General features: G+C 38.3%; 1 protein-coding gene across 1 annotated transcript in view; it reads left to right on the top strand.

Moving 5' to 3' along the window:
* Window positions 1-27571, top strand: part of adgrv1 (adhesion G protein-coupled receptor V1) — a 154774-nt gene that overhangs the window by 74989 nt on the left and 52214 nt on the right. Inside the window, exons 58-83 of the mRNA XM_082169978.1 lie at window positions 1612-1791; window positions 2118-2282; window positions 2376-2496; window positions 3527-3650; window positions 3802-3940; window positions 5454-5639; window positions 6056-6291; window positions 6393-6541; window positions 7251-7449; window positions 7568-7787; window positions 8495-8734; window positions 8851-9000; window positions 10008-10484; window positions 10569-10712; window positions 11620-11791; window positions 11896-12031; window positions 12117-12955; window positions 13739-13856; window positions 13958-14129; window positions 14556-14798; window positions 15604-16011; window positions 17264-17448; window positions 17547-17799; window positions 18162-18301; window positions 20248-20408; window positions 20534-20634. Of these exons, the coding sequence (XP_082026104.1) occupies window positions 1612-1791; window positions 2118-2282; window positions 2376-2496; window positions 3527-3650; window positions 3802-3940; window positions 5454-5639; window positions 6056-6291; window positions 6393-6541; window positions 7251-7449; window positions 7568-7787; window positions 8495-8734; window positions 8851-9000; window positions 10008-10484; window positions 10569-10712; window positions 11620-11791; window positions 11896-12031; window positions 12117-12955; window positions 13739-13856; window positions 13958-14129; window positions 14556-14798; window positions 15604-16011; window positions 17264-17448; window positions 17547-17799; window positions 18162-18301; window positions 20248-20408; window positions 20534-20634 (5658 nt within the window). The remainder of the gene's footprint in view (window positions 1-1611; window positions 1792-2117; window positions 2283-2375; window positions 2497-3526; window positions 3651-3801; window positions 3941-5453; window positions 5640-6055; window positions 6292-6392; window positions 6542-7250; window positions 7450-7567; window positions 7788-8494; window positions 8735-8850; window positions 9001-10007; window positions 10485-10568; window positions 10713-11619; window positions 11792-11895; window positions 12032-12116; window positions 12956-13738; window positions 13857-13957; window positions 14130-14555; window positions 14799-15603; window positions 16012-17263; window positions 17449-17546; window positions 17800-18161; window positions 18302-20247; window positions 20409-20533; window positions 20635-27571) is intronic.

Genomic DNA, 27571 nt, shown 5'->3' with positions numbered 1-27571 from the left:
AGAAAGCTTCCTGAGGAGCGAATGCACAGATGTATCCTATACAAAAGTATTTATTGTCGAAAAACCTGACACACTTCCAAATTCTCCTCCCTCCTCACATCTGTCACAATCATTTTAATAATTGTTTTACCTTTGTAGTTTAAATAAACCATACATCTCAAATATGTCAAGAGGGCATCTTGCTTTATTAATATTTATAATGAATTTCTTAAAGGGGTGGTATAATGCCCTTTTTACAAGATGTAAAATAAGTCTTTGATGTCCCCAGAGTGTGTATGTGAAGTATTAGCTCAAAATACCCCACAGATATTTTTATATAGCATGTTAAAGTTGTCACTTTTTGAGGGTGAGCAAAAATGCACCATTTTTGTGTCTGTCCCTTTAAATGCAAATGAGCTGCTGCTCCCAGCACAGGGGGCGGAGCTTGAACAGCTTGTGTCCTTTTACCTCACACAGACATGCACTGAAAATGTCAAAAACTTTTAGCCTTTTATGTTCAAACCGAAGTCAGAAAGATGGAGAGACTAAAGAAGAAGTGACAACATGTAGACAACATTTCTGAATGGTTAGTTGGTGAATTTATGTAGCTTATGTGTAGATATCTTCTAGTCATTGATTAGCATATTCTGTCTTGATAATCTATAAATCGCATTCCCGGGGGTGGGTTTTATGTAAATTTTAGGGTTCATGATGTCACTAACCCGAGAGGAATGTCGTGTAGTCCCTACCAGCCGTTTGTTGTAGTCCTTAAAAAGCGATTTCTTTTAAAATAAAATATCTCCCTTTGCTTTGAACTTTGAGCGTCATAACTTTGCAGATGTTGTTTATGCTCAAACAGCAACATTACACACTAACTAAAGTTAGAAAAGTGAAATCATATTCAACCACTTTAAATAACCAAACTTTAACAACATAAGAGCAGATCCCTTGAGTGCAGTTGATGATGTTTTGAAGTGACGTTAGAGTGATCAAGAATATTCCCATGTACAAACAAGCTTCGATTCCTTTGATTCCTCATTTTCTTTTCTTGCATCCTTCCCTCACATCCTTAGAGGAGTGGAGTTAGGAAGTGAGGAAAGGAAGTGAGTATGCACAAATGATACATGAGAAGCACCCACTGTGGAGAGCATGACTATGTCCAAAATCATTAACAATTTGTTAACCTTCAAATAATTATTTAACAGCAAGTGCAAATGATGCAAAAGCGGCAGCCCTTCCAGCACTCAGTGTCCGAATTCGCTCACTCGTTTTCATTCGAGTTGGCTTAAGTGGACTATATTAGTGGATTAATGTAAGACATAGGGAATAGTCAATGAGGGTAGGGGGCGATTTCGAACACATATCATTTCTTATCTACCTGCTTCTTCTCTTCCCCTTTTAGGCTGACTGGAGTTTTATGACTATAGATATAACATATATATATATATATATATATATATATATATATATATATATATATATATATATATATATATATAGAAAAGGCTACTGGAACTAATGTGACAGTAAAACTGTAACAAAGTTACTTTTAGCTGTTTCAGCAAATGATGGGGATTTTGCTGCACAAAAACTGAAAAACTTCTGCTTTTTTTTTTCTTTTCTTTTTTTCAGGCAGTTGCTTATATTGAGATCACAATTATTGATGACACAATTGTGGAGTCCACAGAGACATTTATGGTCAAACTGATTCGAGTCATCGGAGGTGCCAGGTTAGGGGACGAGACATCTGTAGTAGTCAGCATCCCGGCCAATGATTCACCTTTTGGTCGGTTTGGGTTTGAGGAGCTAATGGTAAATTTACCAATAACATCTATGAATGTTAGTCCAATATTAGCATTTGGTATGTGTTTTGTCTCTGTCATGATATTTGCATAATCTTACAAATCATAATTATACTGACATGCTCTCGGAATCTCTGGGGTATTTCTGTAGTAACTGTAAAGTTACTTGTATATAAAGTAACTTATTCTTTTTTTGATAAGATGTAACCTTGTTCTTAGTTTAACTTCTCTACTGTCGTTATTGAGAGAATAATTAATGCTTGGATACCTTTGTGGTTTGTCGAGGCCATAATCAGCTTGACTGAAAATAATATATATTTTTTTATCTTTTCTCAGATCTCTGTGTCTGAGCCTCAGTTCCTAAATGACCCAGCTTCCATAGCTACACTGACCGTAGTGCGTAGCTCAGGAGGTGAGGGAGTGGTGCATTTGATCTGGCTTCTGCAGGAAGAGGGAAGAGATGACCTAAGCCCTCGTAATGGAACTCTCATTTTTAATGGGGTAGGTATGGCTGGTAAATATGAATATGAACAGCACTTTTACTTGTGCCACAGTGTGATACTCACAGTCGTTAAATGGTTTTATCAATCCTAGACTGAGTCGAAGAAAACTCTGGTGATTCAGGCTTTGGCTGATGCTGTCTTGGAGGGAGAGGAGAGATTCACCATCCAGCTTCTTTCTCCAAAGAATGAGCCAGTCATTGATACAGTTAGAGGTTTGACAATATATTATAACAATTATCAAGTATATATCATGTGTCAACATTTTTGACAGGTAGGGCCCTATCTTGCACACAGCGCAATTGACTTTGTACACCGACGCACGTATCATTCCTATTTTGCACCCGCGCAAAGCGCGCTTTTCCCTCCACAGAAGCACGTCGCTAAACTAGGGAATGAACTTGCGCTCCCCAGGGTGGTTCAGCGCAAAAAAAATAGTTTAAAGTCAGTGGCGCGTTGCGCATGTTATTCATATGCTATTTTAAGGGTGCATGCTTGGCCATAATCAATGTAGCGTGTGCATGTGCGCATACACTTTGATTCTCTCATCTACACAGAAGCAGCAGTTTTCATTTTTGCAAATCATACATTATTACGATAGATAGATAGATAGATAGATAGATAGATAGATAGATAGATAGATAGATAGATAGATAGATAGATAGATAGATAGATAGATAGATAGATAGATAGATAGATAGATAGATAGATAGATAGATAGATAGATAGATAGATAGATAGATAGATAGATAGACAATTTATTATAAAAGCATACATCTAGCTTACACATTTACCCAAATTATCATACACCTGTTTAACAGAAGTTAATTTGGGTGGGTTTCTCCATTTCAATGTAACTTCTCTCTTTTACGGCCGTGACGAGAGCGTTGCTCTCCTTGGCTGTGAACCGCTCCTGGCGCGCACCTGGCAAATCCGCCATTACAATAGCAATCCGCTATGGAAAAAGCGCGTCTGCTCTTAAAGGGAATGTGAGATGACGCTCTGATTGGTTTATTTCACGTTACGCCCAAACCACACCTATGAATAATGAAGCTACTTCAGACCAACCCATTTTAGATTTGCGCCGGGCGCAAGAGTCATTTATCTCCCCGGGAAAATAGCAACAGCGCCCAAGATCCGCCCACAAAGTTACTTGCGCTTTGCGCTTGACACTTGCGTTTCAGATCGTTAAAATAGGGCCCGTAGTGTTCAAAATCATAATTTACTTGCTTTTCTCTCCATCAGGTGTTGCTACAGTTGTTATTCAAGCTGATGTGGGTGCCCTGGGAATTGTAGGAATAGCTGATTCCAGCAGAAACCTTCTGATTGGTGAACCAAGAGACAATTACAATGGAACAGCTCTGGTCAGGTAAAATGCTCACCTTCTCCAAACAAAAGAGATTATTGTATATTTAATTTCTGCACCATTGGTGTCACCGAACAGAATCAGCAAAAAAAAATAGCAAAACAGATTTCCCAAACACCCCATCTGAAGATAGATTGTGCCCTGTCAATTGCAGTCTCGTAAGAGGTCCAGGCATCTTTGGTGAGATTGAGATCTTCTGGAACATCAGTGCAGCTGCAGATACAGAGTTTGAGGAGACCTCTGGCAAAGTTGTTATGAAAGACCGCCAGTCTGCTGCTATTATTCAGCTCAAGGTAAACTGCTGAGTAATACACAGTACTGTTCAAAAGTGTGTGGCCGGTTTAAAAAAAAAAAAAAAAAGTTATATTGTTTTTGTGAAGTCTCTCATGCTCAGCAAGGCTGCATTTAAAAATAATAAAATACAAATAAAAATAGTGTGGAAATGGTAATATTGTGAAATATTAGTACAATTTAAACTTTTTTTTTTTTTTACTCACAAAAAGTGAGAAGTCATGCCAAGGCAAAAGGCATTAACTTCCACATTATCAATATTTGGTTGCTGATCACCATTAACAAAATCATTATAGTAAAACCTGTATAAAATCTAGTGATTATGGCATTTATTTTGTATGATTTACAATTATTTAAAGCCATCTACTTATTGCTATCATGTGCTTTGGTTGCATTCTGATGGCATTATTAATACATTTGACAAATACCTCCATAGATATGTTTTGGCACTCTGCCAGCTAGGCATGAGTGTTTCAACCAAGTCCGGTACCCGAACTGGGTGAGGCGGGGCTTTAGTTCTTGGTTGTATTCATCTGCTGCGGCAATGTGTAAAAATTTTCTGTCAACTCTGCATAATCCTTCGTGATCGATATCGCACATTTGTCGATGGAGCGGTTTCAGACCATACTAAATGTTCTGACCGCATTTGTGCAGGACAAAGCTCTGAGGACATCAGAAGTTAGAGGAACTGATGGCAGCTGTACAAAGTACACAGGCTACACCGTATTTATGGCTACACCATTTAATTTTAATGGACATTAAAACAAAGGCAGATAACTGTACAATCTGGTAGGTAGCATTATGTGATAGAACACCGGCACAGTAACTTCATATTGACACGCAGCTAAACAAAGGCAGAGTACCGTAACTCAATTTGAGCGTTCCAAAACAAAGCCAAAGAGCGGTAACTGGTGTTATGGTGGTCTGCTTTGGTGTCTCATGGGCTTTTGGAAGTTACTGTTAAGACAACTCATTATTTTTTCGAAAAAACAACGGAATTGATTCAAGATACTCATCCACATGATAAAGGAGGTCTTGAATGTGCCAAAAATATAAATAACGTATTTTCAACCAAAAACGAAGTTACGGTCTTTTGCCTTTGCACGGCAGTATATTTTATATAAAAAAATTCTGGATTATTTGAATAGAGAGTAAAAAAAAACAACAGCATTTAGATGAAATATAAATCATTTGTAACATTATAAATGTCTTTACTGTCACTTTTGATTCATTTAATGCATCCTTGCTGAGTACTTATTTCTTTAAAAATAAAAAACTTACTGACCTCAAACTTTTGAACAGTAGTAGATACACTACTTTGTTCCATGTCAATATTTAAATTACCTCCAGACATATCAGAAGACTAATACATATTCATTTTAAAATGTATAATTTAAGTGTAGTATATCCCATTGTTCCCTGTCTAGACCCAGCATAATATTTCCCCTGTAAACGGTAAAAATGTAAACCATCTTTACACAAAGTAAAATTGATTACCTCTCCCTGTTTCTGTAGGCGCTAGATGATGTGATTCCAGAAGAAAGACGTGTATATCAACTCAGACTGAGCTCTCTAACCCCGGGCTCAGCAATCAACCCTGACAGACAACTTGCCACCATCACTATGGCTGCCAGTGACCTTCCCCATGGGCTCTTCTCCTTCTCTCAAGCCTCTTTGCGTGCCACTGAAGAGGACAGAGCTGTGAGACCCCTTACATGTCATTACCACTGCTGAGATACAAACCACAACCAGAGGACTAAGTGCTTCTGCCTGTTCCCCTTGACTGGGAAAGTCATTGAAAATGTTTTGAAACTTCCATAAAGCAATAGCCTAGCAACCATTAATCCAAAGACAAAAAAACACTGGAAAGTTTTCTTAATGAGAGACTTTGTGTTTTTAGTGCTTGTTGAGTATAATGGAGCTGTTCAGAGGTAATAAGACTATATTGCATTTGAAAATAGACACACAGGGTAAGTTCTGTGTATGCTAAGTTAGCTTTGTCCATTGCCAACTTCCTAGAATAAATTGTAACAGATTGTAAGAGATGGGAATGAATATATCTGTGAACCCTTTCTCAAAGGTAGTTGAGTCTCCAACAGTGTCTTGTCTCTTACCAGGTAAATGTGACCATTGTTCGTTCCATGGGTCTGTTTGGCAGTGTGTGGGTTAGTTACCACACGGAAGGCAGAACTGCAATCAGCGGACAAGATTTTGGACAGTCCTCTGGTCGGCTGCTATTCAGGCCTGGGGAGAGTTCAAAGGTCATCACACTGACTATACTCGATGATGACCTTCCAGAAGGACCAGAGGAGTTTTTCCTCAACATTACTCTAGTAGAGCTTCTAAATGCCAGGTAGAGTTCAGCTTGCTATCTGAAACCCAAGTCATGCTTGGAATAGTACTAGCTATATACTTTTGCTGAAAATGTATCTATTTCTTTCCTCTTGTTTTCAGTTCAATGGATTTTACAGTGAGAGAGTACGGCCTACAGATTGACCAGCCTCCAGCTATTGGCAATCTGTCCTCCCTTATGGTGATTATCCAGAAAAATGACAACGCTGAGGGCATTCTGGAGTTTGACCCCAAATATGTCAACATCATTGGTACTTTTATGCCTCTCTCCTTTTTTCTCTTTTGTGATTTATATGTATTTATTACCTTTTTTTAATGAAGAGAATGTTCATTTTCTTACAAATATACAGGTAAACATGATATGAACAATAACCAATAAATGACCAATATTAAAATATATATAAAAAAATATTAACTAGAAATAAAATTAATAGTTTTAAATGTTACAATTGAATTTAGGTATCACTAACGTGTATAGTATGAAAGACATGGTAATTTTGAGAAATTGTTTACTTTGAAGTTGTCTCTTCGTATTAATATTGGAAAATATAAATTATTTTAACATCTAAAGAATTACGCTTCACCTTCAAATAATCTCGATTACAATATGTATTGATGTGTTGACTGTTGTTATTGTTAACTAAAAATATTAAACTTCATTTTTGATAATTGAAGTATAGTGAAAATGATAAATATTGCACAAAAATCTTGAAGTACTACAATTACTAAAACTAAAACTGAAATAAATATAAAAGCAAAATAGAAATACTGAAACAAAAAAAGCAATACAAATGACAAAAAATACAAAATCACTAAAAAAATTATAATTTTAATAATAATGAATAAATAAATACTGTAATGGTATATAAATAATATTGAATTACACTGGGATACAAATGTGTATGGTACAGTACATACATATATTTGTTCTCAGTCTTTCCGATTGTTTTTGTGTCACAGTTGAGGAAGATGTAGGAATTCTGTCCATCCCTGTACTGAGGCGTATTGGATCCTATGGGCAGGTCACAGTAGAGTTTATCTCCAAAGGTTTGACTGCTCAACCTGGTTCAGATTACATTATGCTCAATGGCTCCATCACCTTTCAGCATGGCCAATCCCTCAACTATATCAATGTCTCCATAGTGGATGACACAGAGAGGTAAGGATGGGGTTATTAACTTTCATTGCTATACTTGCTTTCATTGAATTGGTTAAAAATTGTATTGTTGCTGAGTGTACGTTTTATTAACTTGTAACATGTTTTTTTCTTCCCACAGTGAATTTAATGAGATATTTGAGATGCAACTCACCGGTGCCACAGGAGGTGCCATACTTGGAGCTCAGCTTATTGCACGAGTTACAATTGCCAAAAGTGACTCGCCAAATGGTGTGGTACGATTCATCAACCAAAGCGCCATCACAATTCCAAACCCCAACAGTACCCTCAGACTGACCCTGTTTGTAGAGAGAGCAGACGGGCTGCTGGGAAACGCCACGGTGAGCCCCCGTCTAGACTATGACATCACACTTCTGATGCCATATCCAATTAAATATCAGTTTTTTACATGTGGGGAAGCACTTGGAGGAAAGACAGACCCTAAACTGGTTGTTTCTATTGATTTGTATGCAATTAATAATGTGGTAAATGAGGATTGTGGAATATTTTGGTGGATCAAAACTCAGAAAATGGTCTGTGATGTGAATACATGATTTAATACAGACCTTTATGCTACTTTAATGTAGATTTTATATTATTCATAGACAAAATATTATGTATTCTTCAAAGTAAGTTTCAATAATCAATTGAACAGTAATAATTATGTTAATTATTAGTCAGGAAAATAATACCAATATATTGGAGAAGAAATTCCTTTTATTTTTTCTATTAGATTTTGGTTTTCCCTTTGGTTTCCTTTTGCAAGATGTTGATTTGTAATTTATTCAGGGTTCAAAGCAGTGGCGGCTGTTATTTTATTTTATTTTATTGTTTGCAATATGCCTCTAAAAGCTGGGTTAAACAGTGCAATTTAATACAATTTAATGAAAATACGTGACAAGGCTCAAAACAGTATTTTACAATATTTATAAATGACAGCAGGGAAGACATTTCATGATATTTAAGTGCTTCCTGTGCTGTCTTAAAGGAATCACCACAGATTCAAAGTGTTTATCTGACATGTGCTTGTATCATTTCTATTCCTCAGGTAATATGGCAGATTTTAGGTCCAAACTCAAATGAGGTTTTACCATCAGTAAACACAGACATTGGTGAACCAGTGAACGGGACGTTCGGTTTCAGAGATGGGGAAGGGGGTGTGCGCAGCATTGAGCTGAAGATCCTGCCTCATGGTGAGGTGGAGGTCACAGAGAAATTTATCGTCGTGCTTAGTATCCTCTCTGGAGAGATTGGCATTGACCCCAGAGCTGGATCTGTCACACTCACGGTACGTCCTGCTCAGCACGCAAAACGTGACTGATAACCTCTAGAAAACAGAGGGTAAAACTGTAAATACAGCAATGTGACATTTTTGCAATTGTGTACAATGTGTTCATTCTCCAGATTGAGAAGTTTGGAGACCCCAATGGCATAGTACAGTTCACAGAACAGGACCTGAAAGAGCGCATTTACAATGAGCCTTCTGACAGCGAAGGCCCGCTTAAAATATCACTCCTTATCACACGTAGAGAGGGTGTTATGGGCAACATCACGGTAAGAAAAATATAAATTAAAAAAATATAAGCATAACATAAAGCATAATATACACAAACACTTTTTTTTTTTAAAGGAACACTCCACCGTTTTTTGAAATAGGGCTTATTCACCTTCTTTCCTACATTTAGATAGGTGGGCAAATGCATTTTTGTCTCAGTGCATGCAATGTTTTAGTTTGACAGGGTCGGCGCTAGCTTAGCTTAGCATAATGAATGGAATCCTTTGTTGCCAGCTAGCATGTCCTGAGTAAAAGTGATATAAAAAAATAAAAAAACCCACCTAATTACTTCTTGTGGCCTGCGTATTCACAACAAGTACAAATAGCGATGCAGATTAACACTAGACGATTTCCTATGCAGATATTGACTTGGGACTATATTAGGGGGAAGCACAGGTGAAGCACTGCTACTTGGGCGCAGAGATATCACGCCCAAGTAGCAGTGCTTCGCCTGTGCTTCCCCCTAATATAGTCCTTAATATATAAGTCAATATCTGCCTAGGAAATCGCCTAGTGTTAATCTGCCTCACTATTTGTACTTGTTGTGAATACGCAGGCCACAAGAAGTAATTAGGTGGGTTTTAAAAAAAAATTATATCACTTTTACTCAGGACATGCTAGCTGGCAACAAAGGATTCCATTCATTGTGCTAAGCTAAGCTAGCGCCGACCCTGTCAATCTAAAACAATGCATGCACTGAGACAAAAATGCATTTGCCCACCTATCTAAATGTAGGAAAGAAAGTGAATAAGCCCTATTTCAAAAAACGGTGGAGTGTTCCTTTAAACAACCACAGGAATAAACTGCATTTTTAAATATCCTTTTAAAAAAAAGAAAATCTATTTTAAATGTTACAGTTTTCTGTATTTTAAAAGAAATAAATGCAGCCTTGGTGAGCATAGGAGACTTCTTTCAAAAACATTTAAAAAATCGTATCGACCCGAAACAGTAGTGATAGTATTGTAATTATGTAATAATCAGCCCCATTTTTATTTTATTTGTTCAGGTTTTCTGGGAAATCCTCAGTGATGCAGACACATCAGGTGACTTTGCTGCTCTGCAGGGTTCTGTCACTATCCTGGCAGGACAGCGTGTGACAGAGATAGTCCTCACCCTGCTTCCCGACTCTGTGCCTGAGTTGGAAGAAACGTACATCCTCCGTCTAATCTCTGTGGAGGGAGGCGCAGAGTTGGACATAAATCGCAGCAGTACCCGTTTGAAAGTCCGGGCCAATGACGAACCCCACGGGGTGTTTGTCCTTTACTCTCAAAACCAGTCAGTGGTTGTTAACGTGGCGGACCAAAGTAGACAACTAATCATCAGTGTGAACAGGCTGGCAGGGGCGTTTGGCAATGCCAGTGTGGGTTACAGAATCAGTTTTACCACCCCTGGGCAGAGTTTTACAGAGGACACAATCGCTGGGAACATACTGGTGAAGGACGGAGAACAAGAGGCCAGCGTTAGAGTGCCATTTAGTAGCCAGGTGTGTGATTTATTGTATTTGAATTAGATATAAGATTTTTTATGGACTATAAGAAACTTGATATTTCGAATGTGTCCTCTACAGGTGTTCTTTGCGACAGGCTTTAACTTCAGTGTTGAGCTGACAGATGTGACTCTGATTGGTCCCCTGCTCAGTTCACCTCCCAGAATTCAACTGGAATCAAAGCTGGCTGTTGTTTCTGTTCCTGAAGTGGCAGCTAATGCAGAGGTTGAATATTGCATAAAACACTTTTTTTATATTACCACTAGATGGCACACAACTAATTCATATGCTGGTTTGCCAATTATGTCTTATCCAGATATTACATCAGTTGTAGTCGGGGCAGTATTTTTTTGTTATTTATTTAATGTATACATTAGTTAACTACATTAAATAAAATGTACAATAGTTCTACAGCATTTATTTATCTTAATTTATTTTAATCTCAGCATTTACTAAATACATTTTTAAGATCAAAAGTTGTGTCAGTTAACATTAGTTAATGCACTGTGAACTAAAATGAACATACATTTTTTTTTATCAACTGACATTAAGAAAGGTTAATAAATGCTGTAAAATATTTTGTTTATTCATTGTTAGTTCTTTGTTAGTTCATGCATGAACTAATGTTAACAAATAAGACCTTATTGTAAAGTATTACCTATATATTATTGTTTGCATATATTATTGTCTGCAGTGATACCTCTAAAAGCTATAAAAAGTGCATTTTATTGAAATTGAATGAAAATAAGTGACAATGCTCAAAACTGCATTGCACAATATTAAATGCGTCCTGTGCAGTCTTAAGCAATCTTCACAAAATGTGAAAAGTGTCCAGGTCACATTTTATCCCCCCAAAAATCTAAAGAAAAATGAAAACTTGTTATGCTGATGATACAGATTTTTTTACAGTGTTTTACAGAAAAAAACTATAATGAAGAAATAAGCATAAATTAAACTTTAAATGTAAATGTATTATTATGAAAATAATGGCAAAATGAATTTTTTTTAATTTTTTTTTATAATTAATGCATCATTATAATAGACATAATCTACTATAAATTATTATTCACTGATTGTCTAATGCTTTGTATTGAAACTCAATCTTAAGTATGTTACTCTCCTTGTGCTGTAGGTTGGATTTGCCTCTTTGGCCCTGCTTGTCTCAGACACAGAGAGTGGCCAGTGTGAGGCGCTGGTGACACGGACAGGTTTATATGGGAACGTAACCGTCCGATGGAGCTCTGGGTTCCCCCCAGGCCAAACTCCACCAGGCTACCAGCCAGGAGACATCTCACCAAGATCAGGTTTGCCCTAGAGAGAGAAATTACTTAATATATACAGTATATATGATAAAAATCCAGAAATTATGAACTGACACTGCTGTTCTTCTTTTTCTCTTTATCTGAAGGCACGGTAGTGCTTGCCTATGGTCAGAGGAGTGAGGTGATCTCTCTCAGTGCTGTAAATAACATGTCAGTTGTCACAGCACATGCCATTTACCTGACCTCTGTAGAGTCAGAGTCACCTGGTGGAGCCCGTCTCAGGTAACACTCTTCTCAAAAAACAAACCTCCTTTTTCTTAATTCTTGTTGGTATCTGAATGTTTTGATATATGTGCTGTGCGTTCAGGACTGGTTACACAGTAGCTGAGGTGGAGCCATTAGGATTGTATCAGTTTCATCCTGATTCTCGGCAGCTGGTCATTGAGGAGGACGTGCAGACCATCACCCTCTACGTCCAGCGCCTCTACGGCTTCCGCAGCAACCGCTCCAGCATCTCCTACAAGACATGGCCTGGCACTGCCCAACCTGATAAGGATTTTGCAGCAGTAGCAGACGGGCAGCTTCTGTTTGATTCCCGCCAAACATCTGCTGCCATTCGACTGTCCATTCTAGATGATTCCCTAACTGAACCAGATGAGAATTTTTATGTGAACTTAACCAGCGTGCGTGTTCTCAGCACCAGTTTGCCTTCAATCGCAGCTCAGCCTCGACTTGTGCCTCAGCATAGTGTTGCTACAGTTACCATTCGTGCTAATGATGTTGTTAGCGGATTTCTGAGCATAGGACCAGCGATAGTACGCATTTCTGAAGACAGTCAGGAAGGTGCGCCCCAACAGAAGCTTGCCCTAAGAGTACGGAGGTCGGTAGGGCTCACAGGAGTGGTGAGTGCCAAAATCAGGGCTTATTCAGGACGCAGAACCCCAGAGGGGGATGCAGCCCAGTTTCATCAGGAGCATAATGGCACATGGGCTTTGGAAGGGGAGGACTTTGCCTTGGAGACCCAAACTGTCACGTTGTTGGAGGGACAGAACGAGGTGGAGGTCAGTGTCCTCATACTGAATGATCAGGAGCCGGAGGGACAGGAGGCGTTCTTTATCTACCTCAGCGAGGCAGAAGGTGGAGCGCAGATTGTCAGCGTGCCAGATGAACTGGGGTTCACTTCCTTTGCCAAAATCATTATTCTGGGTGAGAACATTACTGTCATTACAGGAATCAACAATAACGATTTTTTTTCTGCCTCAATGTTGTACTTTGTTGTAATATATCTATATATCTATATATATTATATGATATATCTATCTATCTATATATATATATATATATATATATATATATATATATATATATATTATAGCATAAAATATGTTTTAAATATTTGCTATATTGTGCAAAATGGATAATTTTAAGATCGTTCTGATTGATACTTAGGAAGTCATTCTTTCAGATTTCACAAAGCATCATCTATTTTTAGCAGGCTAAGTAATGCTACTTTGGTGACAAATCAACCAAATAATAACATTTTCAACACAATAACATTGTTCAATATATCACAGGAAACTGTTTACATTTGAAAGGAAACATGTACATGATCAAGAAATATTATAGATAAACGTAATATGTAGTGACAATGCAGCATTTGCCCAATAGAGCAAGTGATACCTCAGTCAGCTGGCCTGAAACTCTTTTATATTGGCCATTGTTATTGTTTCTTTAATACAGTACATTCTGTTCAAAAGTTTGGGGTCGGTAAAATGTTTTCAGCATCATTACTCCAATCTTCAGTGTCATATGATCCTTCAAAAAAAAAAAACATTATAATATGCTGATTTGCTGTTCTAGCAAATTTCTCCTTATTTTGAGAATATTTCACATTAATTTCTTTAAAAAAAAAAAAAAAAATAATAATCTTACTGACTCCAATTTTTTGAACGGTATATGAGCTAAGCTACTAACGCTTCTCTGCAACAGGGAGTGATCTTCAGAACGGTATAGTTGGCTTCAGTTTGAGCTCTCAGTTGGGTCAGATTCTGGATGAGGACTCAGAGAACAGGACAGCAACACTCTTTCTGCAAAGACAGGAAAACAGGTACCATCAATATTTAAGATTATGTTGTGCTTTCAATACTGCAAATCAGTGTTATTCAGTAGATATGCATGCCAAAAAGAAACATTTCCCCTCGTTTCCAGAGCATTTGAGGATGTGTTGGTGTTTTGGAGAGTCACGTTCAGCGATACAGTTCACTCAACGGTCAGTCATGGAGTGAATCTGACCAGAGAGCTGCAGCAGACTTCGGGCACATCCGTCTGCAGGAAGGGAGAAGTACTCTGTGCCCTCAAGTTGGAAGTCCGGCCAGACAAGGTATAGGTTTTGTTTTTTTTCTGTTTTTTTTGTCTTGTCTTGTTTTGTTTTGTTTTTCAAAAGGCTAATTCACACTGCACAGACAAACACCAACAAACAAGTTGGCCGTTGGATTTAGAATTTGATGAAAAATAACTGACATGCTCACACTGCCCCAACAGAAAACGGCAAACGCTGATTGAACTTGTTCAGTCGGGCGAAAAAAAACCTTGACCAACTCCAACAGACGCCAACTGGAGTAACACATCGATCCGACAAAACCCAACAAATGTGTTTGTTAGCGTTTGTCTGTGCGGAGTATATTGGCCTTAAGTCTCATTCTGAACTTTCTGTCCATTTAGATTATAATTGTTTTTATGTAGTGCTTAAGAGGAATCCACCTAAACAGCTTCTCTAATCATCTTGCTCCTTGACTGTGTACTGCAGGACCCAGAGTATGAGGTGTGGTTTCTGGTGGAGGTCTATAAAGTGGGTGAGGGTGCCACCATAAACCAAACTGCCCGTTTTGCCAACGTCACCATGCTAGAGAGTGATGACCCACGGGGGCTGGTGTACTTTGCCCAGGGCTCCAGACTACCCGTGGTCACCCTCAGTGCCACAAGCGTCAGTCTTCAGGTCTACAGGGATTCCAGTACAGCATCCGCTATCTCTCTGAAGTACCGCATGCAGGTGAGATTCATTTTAAGAGGGAAACTTCTCCCAAAATACCAATAAATATGCATTAAGCACAATAATATGCAGGATCTAGAGGCAAGGAGGCATAGATAATACATATAGTACTTTCTCGATTATGTGTGTTCTACCAAAATATTACATTGCAAACTTACTTGCTGATAATTCCGTTACTCTTAGTAATTGTTCATTGGCTGTAATCAAAGAGCAGCTACAACTACCCAGCCTACGCCCCTCTCTGACCCCATTACATAATGTGACCTCATTAGTGATGAGAGGCCTGAGATGTTGTCAAATTCATGAGCTAAGATGATGAATGTAGAGAAGATAAGAGCACTGAGCAATTAGGCCACTGAGTTCCCAGAAGATTCTTCAAAGGCAATATATATGGTTGCATAGTGGATCTGGAAAAGTAGGATTGACATGTCGAATATGGTTTTACGCCAAAAATACATCAGTCTGTGGGAATGCTTTCTCATGGCAGCTTTTTTGCTCTTTTTGTACCTCTGGCACACCCTTTCCTTTCCTCCATTTTTCAGTTTTTATTACCTACTGTTTCACTTTTAGGCATAAGGAAATGCTTTTAATTTCCAGTATGTTACACACCTCAAAGGGGAAAAAACAGAACATGTAATCATCTCTCTGCAGATTTAAAATATCTGAATTTAAAGTTTTAAATCTTCACCTCTGTCAACCTCTGACCAGCTTGCAGCTACAGCTACTTTAAAAGTTCTTAGGAAAGTGACTTTCGGAGTAAATGTCTGAGTATTAATTGTGTAATGTGTGTCATCTACTCTCACAGGAGCTTCAGAAAGCAGAATCTATAGGACCCAATCTGATCTGGCCTGCTGTGGCAGGACAGGACTTCGTCATGGCGGAGGGCACCCTGACTTTTGAGATAGGACAAAGAAGTGCCGGTCTGGACGTGGCCCTCACGCCAAGCATTGGTTCCTCCAACCCAACACCCAAACGGTTCCGCGTGGTTCTGTCTGATGCCACCGGTGGCGCACGGGTTCACCCAGAATTCGGGCTGGCTAATGTAACCCTGGTTTTGGACTCAGAGGCTCAGGCAATATGGGCCCTGCTGGACCAGTTACACCAGCCTCTGGATGAGACCATCATCAACCGGGTCCTGCAGGGGCTTATCAATAAAGTTAGTAAGGACATCACTCCAGAGCAGCTAACAGCAGTGTTTGATGCACTAAGCAAGGTGAGCAAATATGGGAAGTGTGTGTGTGTTTGACCTAAACATTAAGGGTTAAAATTTCTGAAAAATGTCTCCAAAAGTTAGCTCAATCTGAAGAAAAAAAATGTCCTTTTGAGGGATTCCTCAGAAGGAAAGTTGACTAAATTATATTTTGATTCTATTTTTTGAATTAGGATTTGGTACTTTGGTTTAGGGTTTTAATCAAGTTCAATAGTTTAATTTAAAAATAATAGTAGTAAATGGGAAATCCTTATCTAAATAGCAAGGTAAGCATGTCAAGGCTGTGGGCCCAAGGAGTATACAACCCTTTGGCTCCTAACTTTGATATGTAGAGCAGACTACTCTTTAAAAGTTTGGGGTCAGTACGATTTATTTTCCTTTTTTCTTTCTTAATTGATCAAAAGTAACAGTAAAGACATTTTGATCTCTCTATTCATCAAATAATCATTTATTAACCATTAATCAAAAATTAATCATTGTTTCCTCAAAAATATTAAGCAGCATTAAGCAGTTTTCAACATTGATAATAATAATGTTTCTTGAGCACCAAATATCCTTTTAGCATATTATAATGATTTCTAAAGAATCATGTGACACTGAAGACTGGAGTAACGAGTGCTGAAAATTCAGCTTTACCATCACAGGAATACATTACATTTTTAAATATATTAAAACAGAAAACAGTTATTCTAAATTTTAATAATATTTCACAATTTTACTGTTTTAACTGTATTTTTAATCAAACAAGTGCAGCATTGGTGAGCATAAGACACTTATCTCAAAAACATTAAAATCGTACAGATGCCAAACTTTTGAACAGTAGTGTACTGTATATATTTATACAATGAATTATAAACATGTTTATCTGGATTCAGAGAGGTGAGGATTTATTTAAAGTTAGCCGGGTCTTGAGAATTTTTGAATAGGGCAGTTCAGGAAATCCAGCTGATCTACGTTCGGTCTAAAAGAACAATGAGGGGCCACATATTGGCCCCCAGAGATCAATTAAGATAGCTTTCTTTACAATGCTTTTTTGTTCCTCAAGTTCATAGAAATGTCTTATCTAGGAGTACAATGCTTGTATGTGCAACCACAAGGCTCCACTGTGTAAAAGAAACTCTTGGAAACAAAGTTTCAATTAATCTGTATTATTTTATCACTGGTTTTCTAAAATTAATGTTGTATTTTATTGTATGCAGAGTGTAAATATTGTTAAAGTTTTCAAATTTTTAAATCTCCTAACCTCACTTCACAGATTCTGAATGATGCTATGCAGACTCCGCTAAAAGACAGCAGCCGCAGCTTGACCTATGACCTCCTGTGCGCCATGGCAAACCCCAGCCGTGCGGACACTCGAGGACTGAGCCAGCTCGCTGAAGTGGCGGAGCGTTTTGCCTTCAGTCTGCTCACGGACATTGAGTGTGAGGCAGAAGGAAAGAGGTGAGATCTATTTATTGCCATTAATAGGATTTTTTTCTGTTTGTTTTTACCTGAGCTCATTCTTGTATGCACTGATTTCCTATATATACTCCATTCAGAGGCACAACCATACTGGATACTTGCCCGTATTTCACCATAGCTGCTCACCACTGGTACCCCACTCAGATCAACGGCCACACATTTACAGGCAAAAACACAGACACGTTCACTCTGCCCGAGACCCTGCTGGAGGTGCCAGCCCTTCCTGCCGACAGCATGGCCCCGTCGGCTTGCCGTAAAGTGCACTTCACAGAATACAGTACTGAGCACTGGTTCCTCACCAACACAAAAGCCAGCGCATTAAATGACAAGGTGAAAGAGTGTTTCACTGTATCTCTGAATACATCAACACTGTATTATATTTGTATTTGTTTGAGTTACAGTTTGCTTAAAGAAAAGTGAATGTAGCTTTTGTCAAGTAGGCTCAAGCAAGTGTCCAGCAGATGACACTGTTGAGTTGGACATTTAAAGTTGTCTCCTTTTCTTCAGTGTGTAATTATGATTTTAGATGGTTTGTGTGCCTTTACAAATCATCTATGGGGTTTCACATTGGATATGGCATTTATAGTGATTATAGAGATTTTATTTGCACTTGGAATTGGGAAACTGACTACAAAAACTCAGTTTTTCAGAGTCCATTTTGAATAATCTATATGTACGTATGTTTGTTGCAGGTTTTCTCAGTCAGTCTTCATGGCAGAGGCTCTAAACCTCTCGCTGACGGTCAAGAGGTTGTTTACCGCATACACACTCCAGATCGACGCGGAAAACCTCGCCAATCTCTGTGCCTGCTTTGGAATCAGGCTGCCGAAAGGTAATTATGAAGCATAAATACATGCATATTGTTATTATTAAAGTGCCCCTAATATGCTTTTTCGAATTTTCCCTTTCATGCAATGTGTAATGTAGCTGTCTGTGAATGTAAACGATCTGCAAAGTTGTGAAGCCGAAAGTGCACGATGCAAAAGTGATTGTCTCTCAAAATAAAGAATTGACTCTGAACTCTGAATCCCACTTCCGTGACGGCTACACTTCAATGGGTAACACATTTGCCTAATGTCCGCCCGCGAACAACATCTACTTTGACCCGCCTTCAAACGCTGTAGCTGGTCTGTGTTGTGTGAATGTCGAGAAGACACTGTTTTCTGCTCTGCAAAAGCACATTTTCTTTGTAAACACTTTCAAAGGATGAGGATGTGAAGAGTCAGTGGTTCAAATTACCTATAACCTTTTGACGATTGCTTCTCAAATCTCCATGAGGTCTAAATGGGATTTACAAAACGCTTATCCATTAGATGGGACAGTACCCATGCACTTTATTTGGACCAACTATTGCTCCTCAGAATCACAGCCTGTGTGTATGATTAATTATTGGTGTATATATTTACTATCGGGTGTTCAAAATACATAGTTTTGTGTTTTACATTGTCTACACCCAGAGCAGCTGTAGGTCTGAAGCTTACTGAAATAGTAGCGAATCAGCTGTATGCCCACTATTACCTAAAATTGTGTTCATTAATGCAGATTGTCTGTTGTTCTTACTACTTTGGGTAATGATAAAGGATGGAGCAAGATTTGTTTTACCAACTTTAATATTACATCTGTTAATGATGCAGTTGCCACATGTGCACCGTAATAAATTAGACATATACAAATCGGTTGATGGACATACACATATGAATGCTGATGGTGAGGAATTACAGTTGCAACATCTCATGATGAACGCCAAACTGAGAAACATCCTGCTCAAATCATCAGACTTGCGGTAAAATCGACACCATTGTTACTGTCTTTGCAGTGTGTGCAATCGCTGAGCTTTAGGAAGCCTCTGGACGGAGCTGAAATTCAGTTATGGTAATGAGCGTTTCTCAATTCCTCATCCAAATGTGATGACCATCTGGAAGTAAAGCTCTGACCTTGTCCATGTATTTCACACTCATCAGTGAGACAGACAGTGTGTACAATGTGGAGTTTTAAGGTTCAGGGTTTGTGACCTGCCATGACGGAGTCTTTTAAAGCCTGTCTCACACATTCTTTAGGACAGAGAAAGTTCTGTGTGTTCTTGGCCAGGAAGCCATTCTAGAGGACATTTCATTGTTTTTAGGCACGACTATTAGCTGTACAGTTTGTCCCTGAATTCTCTGCAGGTTTGGATTGTTTTAAAACAGATTGCTCTCAGAATTAATATTTAGAATATCTGTTATCCTAAAGCATATGTATTATGATAACGTTGGGACCTTTTTGGGAACTTTTGGGACCATTTATTATTATGCGATTGTGATTCCTTGTAATGTAAATGACACCCTAGAGCGACTAAATGATTCCTTCAGCTAACTTATCTTAGTGACAGCTTAATAGCTGGGAATTCACTGAGAGTTTGTTTGGAATGATAATTTAGTGTGTTGCGTAAGTTTAATTTAGATGAACAGACAGTCAAGTCCAATATAACAGATTTCTGTGTTTCCTCACAGAAAAATCTGTCGCACTGAACTTGATCCTAAAATCACAGCCTGAGCCAACATTTCCCTTTGTACTAGAAATAATTGATTAATAGTTTTTATATATATATATATATATATATATATATATATATATATATAGTGCCACTAGTGGAATAGAAATTATATATTTCACCTTTAAACAAAACAAAACTCAAGCAAAAAAAACAAAAAAACTAAACAAAAGTCTCGTTTTGATACAGGTTTAAATATGGCATTATATGTGGCTTGTCATGATCATTTTGGTTTTTCTCTTCTCCAGCTGGCTGTCTGATGGTCAGTTCTGTCGTGTCGTGGACGACAGTCAGAATTTTGTCGAGTGTGCCTGTACGCATCTGTCCGTCTACACAGCATATTCAGAGACAGGAAGTATTGCTTCATTCAACGAGGCCTTCTATGCTGCTGGCTTTATTTGTATCTCAGGTAACTCACTACAGTCCTGTCTACATGCTTGAGGGGATACAAAACCCACCGTAATGTGACAAGAAATTATGCATTGCTTGTATCCTCAAGACTTTGTATAGTATATGTCTGTCTTTCACCCGCAGGGTTTGCCTTGGCCGTTGTTTCTCATGTGCTGTGCTCTAGATTCCTCATGTTTGCTGCCAAACTCCTCACACACATGATGATGGCCTGCTTAGGGACTCAGGTAAGACCTAACTTTTCCAGTAATTTGGTCTGCCAGATTTACCAGTTTCGATGGTAAACAGCATTCTAGTCAATCAGCTAGACCAACACCAAACCTGAATGTAAATGCATGCTGGTTTAAGATGGTTTAATTGTTCACTGTAACTCCACATTGTTCTTATAATATAAAAATAAACTGGTCTAGTGTGTGTTGCGTCAATACAGTGCAGTAACTGATAATGGGGCTGAACTCCACTTATAATTTGTGCTTGGGAATCAGTATCAGGATCTAGGACGCTGCTCCAAAGAAATGTGATACAGCTATGACGTCAACATGACGCTTTTTGCTGCGTAATGTGGCCTAGTTTACCGTGAGATCTTTAGTTGTCTTTGAGCCAGTTTAAGGTACAGTATAATGTTGCTGAGTCCCGGAGTTGTTTTAAACTTAGTAAAAGCTCAAAGTGGATGTTGTTTATATGCTTTGAATAACATGTTGAGGTGGTTGTGCAAAAGCATGAGCATTAAAGTACTTTCCTCTGCCTGTGCATCAGGGACATTGTATTGTAACCTGAGTACACAAAGACAGTACACAAAGAGTACTGCACATTTCTATTGAAAACAGTGATTTAAAGTAGATAAGTCGGGTTCAAGTTAGTTTCGTGTGAATGGACAGGTGTTGAAGGTGTCCTTTTTGCACGTATCTCTTTCAGATCAAGCACGTTGGGAAACCCAAGCACTTTAGCAAGCCTTTAGATTCAAATGCACGCAGCTTGCACCCATCTAGATTTGGTGGGGGGACAGATAACATTTTCTTAGAAATGTGTCATTGCAGCTTGGGCGAACACATCCGAATGGGCTAGTGTGCTAGCCCTGACAACTGAACTATCCCTGTGCACCCATCCCTCTACAAAGAAGAGGGGGGGCATTTAGTCAGTGGTCTGATACCTGTGGATCGGAGTGGGAATTTTCCACTGGTCCTGCTCACTTATAGAAAAAGTAGAAAACAAACATGGCTCTACTTAACAGGGCTTAGATAAACCCGGTCGCATTCTGTCATCCGTTAATTGTTTTGCTTTTCTTTACCTCAATGGCATTGAATGGAAAATTCCAGTCTGGCCATCCCAAGAAGTCATGCGTCATGCAGGTTCGGTACCGACAACCGCTGGACTCATGTTTTGTCAAAGGATGTTAAAAGGTTAAAAGATTAATACCCTCTAGACTTGGAAAAGGATTTGCTCTAAGTCGATTCCAGACTTCCCAGTAAGCACATGTGTGTCACTGAGATGTATGTGAAAGAGTGCATCATCTGGAAATCAATGTGATCTTTTTAAAGTGACATTTGTGTACAAACATTTGATAAACATCTTTAAAATAGTGTATCCACACACCTTCTAAATCTGAAATGTCTCAAAAACATCCATATCTCATGTTAACATTTTGCAGATGAGTAAACACTTTAAATATGACTTCTAGATGAAAATGCTCATGCTAAAGGGATTTTCTAACCAAAAACCAATTCCAAAACTGTATGATTTTTAAAGAAGATATGAAAATGTCTCTGTGTTCTTTTTTGTCTCCAAACAATAAAAGTCAATGGTTCCAATGCTGTTTGGTTCCCAGTGTTCTTCAACATATCTTCTTTTATGTTTATACAGTTTTGGAACAACATGTGGATGACAGAATTTTGATTTTTTAAACGGACTATTCCTTTAAATCAACATTTTGGTGACACAAAATGGGGTCCAATAATATGAGACCACTAAATGCTTCTGTTTGGCATGCTTCTAATTTAATATAATTTTTTATTCATTGCATTCATCATATTGTCAGCATAACAATTTGAGTAAAAAGTTGAATTGTAATTGCTGAATTTAATGTCTAAGTCGAATGTAATTTGTGAAATGAAAAAGACATTTCAGTCGACACTCTTTCTATAGTTTTAACTTTTTATTTGTAATCACTGATCTGAATTCAGAATTCACCTACTGTATAGAAGTTTTAATCTACGATGCAAAAAATACAGAATAAGAAAATGTATTGTGATCCCATCTTAAAACATTTCACACCTTCAGCCATAGAGAACAAACAATATTTCTCTTCAAATAGCCTGCCTCTTCTTGACTACCTGAGTGCGTGACAGCATGTAGGTAAGACAGGACGACAACTCAAGACTGTAGTTAGTGGAAATTTACCCAGACTAGCTCACCTGGCCCAATATGTCAGTACAGATAGGGCTGTTCTTATGAGCTGCAATAACACACATTAGTGAGGGTAATCAGCTAGCGAGCTGCAGCAATAAAAGGCTTTTTGGGAAGGCAACCTTTAGATTCACATGCATGCAGTTCATGTGTGAGATTTACACAAACACATATGGAGACACAAACACATATGGAGACGCTAACACACATGGCCACCAGTTAACCAATTGAACTGTTGCAAAAATTGTTGAATTGAATGTTCCGGAATGAAGTGATAGGTCAGGATGTCAAAAAATCAGTTATGCTCATTTCGGTTCAGCTCTGAGAATTGAGATCCACTATTATCTGATTTATCAGAAGGTTAGAATATTAGGTTCGCTTAACGTTACCCATGTCATGTGCAGCGTGCAGTGACTTTCTAAAGCCCTTCCTCACCAACACAGTGTGTCATTTGTGTGTCAAGTCATCTAGCTTTGCAGTACAGATTGTTATAACAGAGTCTTACAAGTCAATGCTTTGTCTGTAAAGCTATATATACTGTATATTCTGATTAGATTAGATGATTAGAAAAAATATGTTATTTGGCAAGGACCAAATTGTTATGGCCAGGCGACTGGGTCAGAGCATCTCTGAAAGGGCAAGCCTTGTTGGTTGCTCCTGGTCAGCAGTGGTAAGAACCTACCGACAGTCGTTCGTGGAGTGACAAACCTTAAATCTGTGACAGGGATTGGGCAACAAAGGTTATCCTTTCTGGTCCGAACCGATACTGTGGCACAAGTCACAAGAAATTGTAATGATGTTTTTAGGAGGAATGTGTCACAACACACAGTACTTGACACCCTGCTATGTATGGGTCTAAGTAGCCGCAGACCTGTCACAGTGCCCATGATGAACCCTGTCCACTATCGAAAGCTCCTACAATCGGAACGCAAGCATCAGAACTAATCCTTGGAGCAGTGGAAGAAGGTTGTCCTTTACATCATGTGGATGGCCATCTACATGTGTGCATTTTACCAGGGGAAGTGATGGCATCAGGATGCACTGTGGGGCAAAGACAGATGGCTGAGCGAATGTGATGCTCTATGCAATGTTTTGCTTGGAATCTCTGGGTCCGGCCATTCATGTGGACGTCAGTTTGACACGTGCCATCTACCATGTCATTGTAAACCAGGTACACCCCTTAATGGCATGGTATTCCCTGATGCCAGTGAGCAGGATAATGCACCCTCCCACACTGCACACATTATTCAGGAATGGTTTGAAAAACATGATGAAGAGCTTTTTGCTCGCAGGTTTCTCTATAGAGCTTCCCCTACAGCTTCGGAATAGATATTTGACAACACTGTCGTAAAAACTCGTCGTCGACTCTCCCCCGTCCCATCTTCTCCCTCTGATCATGTGCATTTGTTTTCAAAGCCGGCGAATGCACAGAGCCATGTCCACTGTATGTATGATACACAAAAGGCTAGCATATAAATGTTGAGTGCAGTGCCGTTTAGAAATTCGTTACATCGCGAGACCTGATATCACGCGATACTTCCTGACGCTGAGGCCGGTGGCTTGCTGTCCCAAAGTTGCAAGGGTGGTTTTTCCGCTCACAGGCGCTTGGGCAAAGCAAGACGGCCACCATTCAACCCGAAAAAAAGTCATATAACCATTCCAATGACTCCGAAGCTGTTCAGTTAAGGTACATTAAGCTAAAAAAACGGATACCACAGGACACCTTCAGGAGTCTTGAAGAGTTCATGCCTGGGTGGGTCGGAGCTGTTTGGTGGCACGTGGATGACCAACAGAATATTAGGCAGGTGGTCATAATGTTTTGGCTCATCAGTGTATATAACCAGTCTTGGTTTTCCACCCTTTCTCTGACCCCTAGAAACAAACAAGCTGTTTTGCTGCTTTACCTTTTAAACTTCTATGTAAACACCTTCTTTTGCATGTGCAATACGAAGAGCTTCTAATCATACACCCATAATGATGTAAATAATGATGTATGTTTTTTTTGAGGAAAGGAACATAGATTTTTCTTTTGACATTTGTTCTGATCACGTTTGTTTGGAGATACATGGCAAAAGACTGAAGCGAGTTGAGTGTGTCATGAATTACGTAAGTTAAGAGGCTTTAGTAATAATTGTTGGAGATGCATTAATGGCTGCATTATAGCAGGCTAATGATGAGATATTGCTGTGAAATTCCTGGGAAGCCTTTTCAGAGCAATTTGGTTTGTTACGTATGTGAAACCAGGTGGACAAAATGATTCTTTTTTTTTTTTTGTGAGTAGTACAATTTTATTGACCCTGACGTATACTATTTTATTGATGGCTGACATGTAGTTCAATCCACAGTATCCACCTTATCTGTTGAATTAGGAAATTAGGAAAATGTGGTGTGGATGTGTTTAGGTTTTCCTTGTGTTGTGATTATAATTGCCTCATGTAATATTTTTCTGTATTTTTTGAAAGATGTCATTTTAAATTAATTTTAGAAAACTAACAGACAAACACTCCAATGCAAATTTAGACACATTCCTGGGTCAATTATTTTGTTAAATTGAATCCTAACCATATTCCTACCCCTTATCTCAATCCCTCCCATAAATGAATCCCTAAATTCAGAGGGATATTGAAGGTGAATAACACTGATAGGTGAACAAGCACCTAACCCTGGTTGTAAGCCTAAACTTGATATCAACTATAAACTTCAAACCTCAAATATGATTGGTTAATTGGAATGTTGTTGCTGGATCAACAAAGATGTTGATCCAGGAACATGTTGCACTTCTGCTGCAAAGCACACGATATTGTTCAAAAGTTTTTGGATGGTAAAATTATTATTATTCTTTTTTATGTGTGTGAAATTGGTCTTTTATGCTTACCAAGACTGCATTTATTTGATCAAAAACATTGTGAAATATTATCACAATTTAAAATATATTTAAATTTATTCCTGAGGAGGCAAAGCTAAATTTTCAGCATCATTACTCCAGTTAGTATCAATGTTTGAAACAGTTGCACTGCTTAATATTCTTGTGGAAACTGATACTTTTTTTTCAAGATTCTTTGATTAATAGAAAGTTCAAAAGAACAGTAGTTATTTGAAACAGAAATATTTTGTAACATTATAAATGTCTTTACTGTCACTTTTCTGTCATAGTTAAATGCATCCTGAGCAAAGTATAAATTACTTTTGAACTGTAGTGTATGACCTGCAAGATCTCTGTTAGACAGTATCTGTTGTTTATAATTTTCATGGGGCTAGTAATGGATACTGGATGTAAATTATCATAAGCCTCTTAATGAATACAATGAGAGTATTGTTAATGTAACTGTGATTAATGTTTTAAGACCTCAAGAGTTTTCTTTCAGCTGGTCGTGGGAGCTAAATTTGAGACAAGGAAGGTCCATTCAGCGTGAACGGGAAAGTGACGCTCATGGTTTGTCTGACGTCAAAAAGTCTGGGAGAGCACAACAATGCCTGTGAGAAAGTCGAGCAAAAGGAAGCAAATCTCTGGACCTCTCAAACCTCCTCTTTGCCCTCTTCCTGTAATGTTTTAGGTGTGTGTATGTGTGTAGCACTGAAATACACAAAGAATTATAAACACACACTTGCACTGCTTAGTGAATCTAAACAGTGTGATGGTCCCACGATGCAATCTGATTACAAAAGATGGCAGAAGGGGCTGTTTGAGAGGCCAGAGTTCTCCCTCTCTAATTAAATTGTGCCCATGTCTGTTAATTTACTCGAATGACAAGGAAGCACATGCTTATTCAGATCAACAGTGCACCTCTTTCAGAAAGTCTGGCTCAAACTGGACTGAGGTCTGTACGTGGGCCCGTGGAGAACAAGGCAAATTGGATGCGTGCAGTACTCTTTCTGCAGAGTTACATGACTGCTGGGTAATTTCTATTAAACTTTAGTATATCAATAATATCTCAAGTAATTTATCTTTTTTAAAGAAATTAATCCTTTTATTCAGCAAGAATGCATTAAATTGATCATGAGTGGCAGTAAAGGTTTATCGTGTTACACAATATTTATATTTCAATTAAATGCTGTTATTTTGAAATTTCTATTAATGAAAGAATCCTGACATATTCAGAATCCAAAATATTAAGCAGTACAGTTGTTTTCAACATTGATAATAATAAATGTTTCTTGAGCACCAAATTGATTTCTGAAGGATCATGTGGCATTGAAGACTGAAGTAATGGGCTGCTGAAAATTCAGCTTTGCCATCAGAGGAATAAATTAAATTTTAAAATGTATTAATATACAACACAGTTATTCAAAGTGTTTACTATTCCACAATATTACTGTTTTACTGCATATTTGATCAAATAAATCCAGCCTTGCTGAGCATAGAGACTTATTTTTTGCTAGCGCTGCTTCTTTCAGAACATGGACTTAACATTTCTAACTATTGAATGTGCATATGTGAGCTGTAATTAAGTTTTATTGGTGATTATTAATGCTAACACAGGTTTACTCTTATGGAACTGTTTTCAATATTGTTTTTCCCAAGAGCATTTTGTTTTTAGAGCAAATACTTTTTTTGATATGTCATCATCTGGTGTGTAGTTTGATTAGTGTGTGTGCTTGGACTATGTCCTCCTTGAAACTTCGGCCAGTGGCACTTTTTTTTTTCCAGCGCTGGGTTAAGCTACCCAGTGATGTACCCCAGATGACCCACAGCAGGCCTTGAACTTTTTTCTTACCAAAAAAAAACACTGTAAACAGAGGTAGCGAGTTGGCCTGACCTTT

The sequence above is a fragment of the Leuciscus leuciscus genome (genome assembly GCF_965113295.1).
Source record: "Leuciscus leuciscus genome assembly, chromosome: 5".
Lineage (NCBI taxonomy): Eukaryota > Metazoa > Chordata > Actinopteri > Cypriniformes > Leuciscidae > Leuciscus > Leuciscus leuciscus.
The sequence above is the reverse complement of the archived record's forward strand: the minus strand, read 5'-3'. Positions and strand labels throughout refer to the sequence as shown.